Source organism: Durio zibethinus, chromosome 6 (genome assembly GCF_047325235.1).
Source record: "Durio zibethinus cultivar Kanyao isolate XHJ-2024 chromosome 6, ASM4732523v1, whole genome shotgun sequence".
Lineage (NCBI taxonomy): Eukaryota > Viridiplantae > Streptophyta > Magnoliopsida > Malvales > Malvaceae > Durio > Durio zibethinus.
Genome location: NC_143167.1, coordinates 21683265 through 21690295, shown reverse-complemented (window position 1 = coordinate 21690295; position 7031 = coordinate 21683265). Strand labels below are relative to the sequence as shown.

General features: G+C 37.0%; 1 protein-coding gene across 2 annotated transcripts; it reads right to left on the bottom strand.

Moving 5' to 3' along the window:
- Nucleotides 1-463: 463 nt before the first annotated feature.
- LOC111284955 (Transducin/WD40 repeat-like superfamily protein) lies at nt 464-6814 on the bottom strand. Of its 2 annotated transcripts, XM_022874107.2 has the most exons (3): nt 6729-6814; nt 3008-4773; nt 464-775 (listed from the first exon to the last, which is right to left on the bottom strand). In XM_022874107.2, the coding sequence occupies exons 2-3, from the start codon at nt 4753-4755 to the stop codon at nt 769-771; spliced, it is 1755 nt and encodes a 584-aa protein (XP_022729842.1). In that variant the 5' UTR covers nt 4756-4773; nt 6729-6814; the 3' UTR covers nt 464-768. The 2 variants fall into 2 exon arrangements, with proteins under 2 accessions (XP_022729842.1, XP_089618400.1); XM_089762274.1 differs by lacking the exon at nt 464-775 and having other exon boundaries at nt 3004-4773.
- Nucleotides 6815-7031: the final 217 nt, after the last annotated feature.

The window sequence follows — 7031 nt, the reverse complement described above, 5'->3', positions numbered from 1 at the left end:
TTATTAATTTTTGTGACATACTTTCCACATAGAATATTATTTGATGGTTGTCATTGGTTTGATTAAAATACTTATCTATTCGATTATATTATTGATTCTTTGAGTTGGTACTTGGGTCTCCTGAAATCGAACATGCTTCGTATGGTGAATGTGAATGCCGGGGCAGCTCTTGGCAATGACGGAAAGACTTGTGAATGTGAATGTGAATGCTGAGAGCCTTGGCATTGCTACACACTAAAATAACAAGAATTTTAGCCATGGGCCAACGAATATAATCTATTTATTCTAGAAATAATGAAATGAGTAGAACCTCCTTTAGCCATTCTGTCTCTTCACTTGGAAAGTCGGAAAATACCACAGATATACACTATGGTTTGGGTCTAACACGGGTTAAAAGTGGTATGACACTAAAAAGCCATTACCATGTTAAACAAGCAAAAGTAGGGATAGGGAGAAAGGGAAGAACAAACAGAAATTGCTCATGGTTTACTACAAGCTTGAACGGCAAAAGCATCTATCTCTTCCACAAAAGGCCAGAAGAAATGTATCCAATACAATTACAATCCCACCACAGCTAACACAATAACTTACAAAAGCTTTGGGAATTAATGCGGTATTGTTGCATAGTGATGCCATTTTTGAAAGCTGGCTGGTAACTTAATTTTCCACAAACTCCAATCCATGAAACGTCCTTTTTCTAGTCCAGCCGTTAAACTTAATTATTTGGCTCCTCCAGTCTTCTCATTTGAATATGTCTGGCAAACAAAATTAGTCCCTGCAAACCAAGTAACAGAAAGTTAGCCTACAGCAATGACAGATTTTATTGGCATTTATTGACTTCTAAAGAGAATAACAATATGCAACTATATAACAACTATATAACAATTATATATTCTAAATATGTTTAATAAAAAGACTACGAAAATCTCGTTTTACTGCAAGTTAGCTCCCATGGGCAAAGCACAAGGTAGCTATGCAAACAAATAAGAATTGGATAACATTCCCAGTCCTTTCCATGTCACTTCTCCTGCTTGCATCTGTTCAAGTTTGGCACTAACAAAGTGGCTAAGGCATTGCCTTAATTATAGTGACATCTTTCTTTCATTTCCGAGGTATTGCCTCAATGGTGAAATGAAGGTCTTGACTTCGAAACTCTTCCCCACCCCCCGCCCCAACTTAACTATCAAGAAACAAAGGTTATTTGTTGCCAGTACAAACCAGACACAGCAAACTTTCCTGAGCATTGCATTAATGCAACATAAAACTCATGCAAACAACCAAATATATTTTTAAAAAATGCCATTGCAGCAGTTGCAGGCCAGCCTACATGAAAAGGAATAGTTAGACACTCATCTGTAGAATAAAAGCCTACCTAAAGCAGCAAAACCAAACTTCAAAAAATTCAAATGGAACTCAGAAATTGGTAAAGAAATTAATCAAATTCCTTAATATCAGAAAAAAATAGTAGAAAAGCAGTATTAACCTATTCAAGATTACACATAAATATCATAGGATTGAAGATATGTGGAGTTAAATGAAAACTTCGTTAAACACAAACAGCGTGCCAGGAGAGAGGAGCTAAGCCAGGAAGTTGATTCCATAAGCATGCCAAGCTATCTCTGCAACACCTTTAATTGCTCCAATTCTTTTTTAATGGAAAAGGTGCCATAGTAGCAAAATAATTTGTGCATGTGTCACTTTAGAACGAGACCATATCATCTATAATTATTATAGTACAATTAGCCAATCATAATTTAGCATTGTGTAGGTCGTACAGTCCACAAAAAAATTGTGGAGCCCATGCTTTTCACTGGTGGACCCTTACATAATTCTTTATTGTGAATGGTTAATTGTAGTATTGTAGTAAAAAGAATTGCAGGTAATATGCTCCCCTTGAGAACAAGATCCTGAGAACCTAAAAGAAAGGTAAAGATATTTAAAGAGGACAAAAGACTAGATGCACCAACTACTTTTCACACTTTTCATATAAAAAGAAACAAAGTGATGTCCATAATCTTCAGGATAGTAATTTTTTGAACCTAGATCATGGAATTGATGACGGCTTTAATTTCCACAATGATCCCAAAACTGGGTATTTGAACCAGAAGAAAAACAAGCTTGACTAGTCTTTGATTTACAGCAGAAACTTTAAAGTCACATTCATATTACAGTTTTAGGAATGTTTGTATTAAACAAGTGATCCTTAGTGAGAAATGATATTCTTGCTCCAAAAAAAAAAAAAAAAAAAGTAAATGCAGATAGAGAGGGGTTAAATTATATATTCAGGCTATCACAAATAATTACTTGGTGGGTTTGCTTAAAGTTTAATAAAAGAGGATCTGTTACCACAATAATCAACCAAATTTTGAACCATTTTGACATATTCATTACATGGACTTATCATATAACCATTTGTGATGGGATTAGCAATAGCGAAACAGGAAGGGATGAGATTAGCACCCTTGTCCCAACGACCTAAGGAATTTTCTTAGCAGACAATGAAGGAAAGGCTTGTAAATGTATAACTAGAATGAATAATGGCAGCGCTTCTCTCTTGGCGGAAGCTATTGGTCTCAGTACAGTGTATAGATTAGCATGGTAGGCAAGTCCAGCAAAAGTGCTGATTATAACAGACTCAACTTTGTTGCTGTCTACTATAAAACCTAATGCAGGATACCCCATGTGTCTTCGTCCTATCAAAGAGGAGTTGCTTCGCTGTATGCAATATTGTAGGAATGTATCATGTAAATATATTAGTAGGGCTAAGAATTATGTGGCTCAAAATGTTGCTAGACGGGCTGCATGGACTAATCTTGATGGGAATTGGGATCTTTGTAATGCTCCTGATCAGGTTAAAGAGTTTCTTTAGCAGACATGATTTAGCAACCAATTCATGAGGTTTAATGAATGATCCTACTTCCAAGTTGCAACCAAAAAAAACAAAAAAAAGCAAGAGCAAAACATAAATACATAAAAATAGAAGCAACAACAATAAGAGGTTGCTCACCAGTACTTAATCAAGCCATCCCAGCCACAAGTTGCAACTTTACTTTGCTCTAAAGGATGCCACTCACAGCCAATGCAAACTCCCTCATGGCACTTGAGAGTTCTAAATACTTTGCAGCTCTTCCAATCCCAAAACCAGCACTTACCCTCTCCATCTCCAGACATAACAAACCGTCCATCTGGTGAAAAATTGACTTGGCAAGCATAGCCAGCCACAATGTGCCCAGCAAACCTTTTTTTCTTGTTAAGCTGAAATCTTTCCCTGGTACTGTAAATAAGAATTTGATTATCCAAACTTTGAGCTGCAAGCCAATTTGAGTTCGGGTGAAGTGAAATAGAAGGCATAGAGTGCATATGAGGCTCGCTAATATACTTTATAACAACAGGAATTCCAAATTCCCACACTCGAAGTGACTTGTCATCACTTGAAGTAACGAATCTCCTATTGTTATCCACAAATGTAATGGTATTAACTGCCCCTAAATGCTGATCATACTCTTGTGTAATTTGTCCAGTATTAATATCCCACTGCACAATCTTCTTATCACTCATTCCTGCTAACAGAATATTCTGCTTATCTTCATCAGGGTTAAGCTTAACTACATAAGGAATCTTCCCGGTTGAGAAAGTTGAAATAACCTGCCCAGTTTCAGTATCCCAGTACTTGATGTTCTTGTCATATCCAGCGGTCAGAAATTTAGTGCCATCATTACAAAATGAAATATCTCTTACTGCCTTTGAATGACCCATGTATGTCCTCATACACTTGCCAGAATTAAACACATCCCAGATCTTCACTTTAGTGTCCATCCCTGCAGAGAGAATCAAATGCCCGTATTTGGGGAAGAACCGAATAGCAGAAACACCCTTTGTGTGCCCACTCCAAGTGTGTACCAATCTCTTTGGTATATAACAATGATCATTTGTTGCTTTTGCATCTTTAGGAGGTGCAATCCAAGACCTTCCTTGGTAGTCTTTCTCCTCTTTTCCGTGAAAAGTAGTCTTATCCACCACATGCTCACCTTTCTCACCCAGATGGCCTTTCTCTTCTTTCTTCTTTGCATACTCCTCTGCATATTTCTTCTGCTCCTCTGTCAACTCTGTTTGCAACCCCTCTTTTTTACCTGCCCAAGGACTCTTTTTATTCTTCATCAACCACACATCACTAGCAGGATTATCAATCTCTGTTGGATCAACCTCACTCTCACCACCCACAGCCTCATCCGCCTCCATCTCCATTTCCTTCTTTTTCTCAATTTTTCGTTTCTTTTGCTCATGTTGCGGGATGTTATAGACAGAAATGGCATCATTCTTCTGCAAAGCATCCAAATCACCAATATAGTTGTTTCCCGAAGGGTCGGCAGCATAACCATATTTGTGGAAGGTGTTGTACTGCTCATCAAAAACAAAAGAGTCAATGGAGGCATCCTCAACAAATCCCAGTTTGTGGTTGCGCATGCCCTGGGCAATGCCATCTTTGGCATATGGATGAGCCGGACCATAGATAGGAGCCCAAAGTTGGTCATAGGTTGGGTTGAAGGCAACAACATGCTGGGTTGGATCAATGGGCTTTGAATGGGCTTGGTGTGCTTTTGCGGCAGTTAGGGCCAACATTGTGTCATCAACCTTAGGTGCAGCAGATTTGGAGGGGATGAGCCGAGGGGGTGAGGAGTCTGGAGATGAAGTAGATGGTTGGTGATTCTGGTCTTCACCATCACTATTATCTGCATATGATTGGAGAAGATCCATAGATGGCTTTATGAAAGCCTGATTCATATAAACAGAGATGTTGAGAAATTCATCATTGAGTTATATTCCTAGATTATCAGATAAGCAAAACTAAAAAAGTATACTATATTTTATTTGAAAGAGGACTTGGACATAGGATCAATACCAAAAATTCAAAAGAAAAACAGGAAGAAGAAATAACAACACCACTGACAATAACCATAGGGATATGAGTTAACAAAAGGGTAATAGAAGAAAAGAACGGGAGAGTCAAGAGAACAGCTTGACTGTTGCATATTTCAAGATGATTTTTTTCAAAGCCAGCTTCAAAGATATAGAGATATTTAGAGATTTTCATGGAGTTATAATTCTAGATCATCAGAAAAGAAAAAGTTCTAATAAAAAAAGAATAAATATAAAATCATACTGGATATTACTTGGAGATGAGATCAACAAAGAAAATTCAAAACAAAAGCAGGAAGAAGAAGAAGACAAAACATCACTGCTGACAACGACAGAGAGATATGATTAACAATGAGGAATAGAGGAAAAGATCTTAAGAGTGGCTTGGGTATTACTCATTTAAGAAGAAAAGGTAAATGCTAGATTTGAAAGAGAGCAACTGTGGGCTTTTCTGAACATAAATTGAGCCAGTACCAAATACCTTCCTTCTTTTTTGTTCATGATAAAAAAAAAAAAAAAAAATCAACAACACTTTTCAATCATTTTTTCCCTGATGAGAGAGAGAGAGAGAAACAGACAACAAAGAGACTAAAAGATATGAACCACACAAAATTCATCACTCTAAAAGCAACCAAGACAAAGAATATCTTAGAGCAAAAGATTGCTTAGAGCCAAGAAAAAGTAGGCAAAGCTGCCAGCTTTCAAATAAGAGAGAACTAAGACTTGAAGAGATACCAGTACTGAACTTTAAAGTAAGGAAATCAATAAAAAATTTCATTTGTAAAATTACAATGAAAAGGAATTTGAGAGATGCCCAACTTGATTTTTAAGGGGAAAAATAGTGAAGAATGAAAATACACCAATTATAAGTTTAATTGGTAATGACATTACGTATGCATAAAACTAACTCTCAAAACAAGAGCGTGGTCTCGAAGGAGAAGTCTTAAAGAAACAAAAGATTTATTTTATTTTATTCAGATTAGAAGTCAGTGGTATTTAAGAAATTTTAAGCTTTCCCAGAATGGACTGTACTGAAAAATAACCATAGAAAGCCTAAAGGGTGTTTGGCACTTAATCCTTTAGTTTTCATTTTAGTCTAAATCCTGGTACGAGATCGTATGCAGCTAACTTTTGAGGCTATTATACTTTCTTCGGAGTTGTAGAATGAATCATACAAGCTTAACCCAAGTGAGAATCCTTCAGGACCTCGGCACTTGGAAGTGAAGCCTGATGAAATTGTGTGTGAAACCAATATATTTACCTCCTTTGTCCCAATTGTTCTTCACTTCCAGCACTATTTCAGCCTAAATCAAATCCCTCTAAACTCTACCGTATCACATATAAATCAAGTTTATGGTAAAGCAAGGGCAACCATCGAATTTCAAGCCTAAACCTCTATTAATGTTGGCAGCCCGCAGACTCGGATGCGGGTTTTTTTCTCCCTCCCTCAAGATCGAATGCTTTTTCATCCCAATTAAAGCTCCAAAATTACTAACCAAAGGACTAAATTTCTGAAACAACAAAAGCTTCCCAAATACTTAAACTGCAACAGGAGCTTCCAACATTGTTTAAATTTAAAATAAAAAAAGGCATGATTTTGATGGAACAACCCAAAAACTATAATAATTTAAAAGATAAAGGCGCTGGCCCTAACTTGAAACTGAAATCAATTTACAAGAAACATAAAAGACAATAGAAGCGGAGAACAAAATAGAAGGAAGAAGAATAGGGGGAAACCATAACATCGCCGCCAACGTTCGCCGCTGTATGCTATTAGCCAAGAAAAGAAAAGGAGAGAAGTAGGAGCTAACCTGGGTATCTTGAGACAAACGTGGTTTTACAAAGCTTCAAATCAGAGAAAAAGAGAGAAGCAGAGAGGCAAGATGCTGATGCGAATACTGTAATTTGACCAAGGTTAACATTATATGGTTTTCAGTTCGGCAAAGGAATTGGAAAGAGAGAAGGCACAAAAATTAAAATTATTTGGTCTTGGTCTTGGGCTTGGGCTTAGGCTGGGTTTATTTAAGCTAGTGCGAGTTGCTTTGAAGCCCAAGCCTATTCAGTGCACTTGCAAAATCTTTTGCAAGAAATAAAAGTTTTGTTATCAATCCATC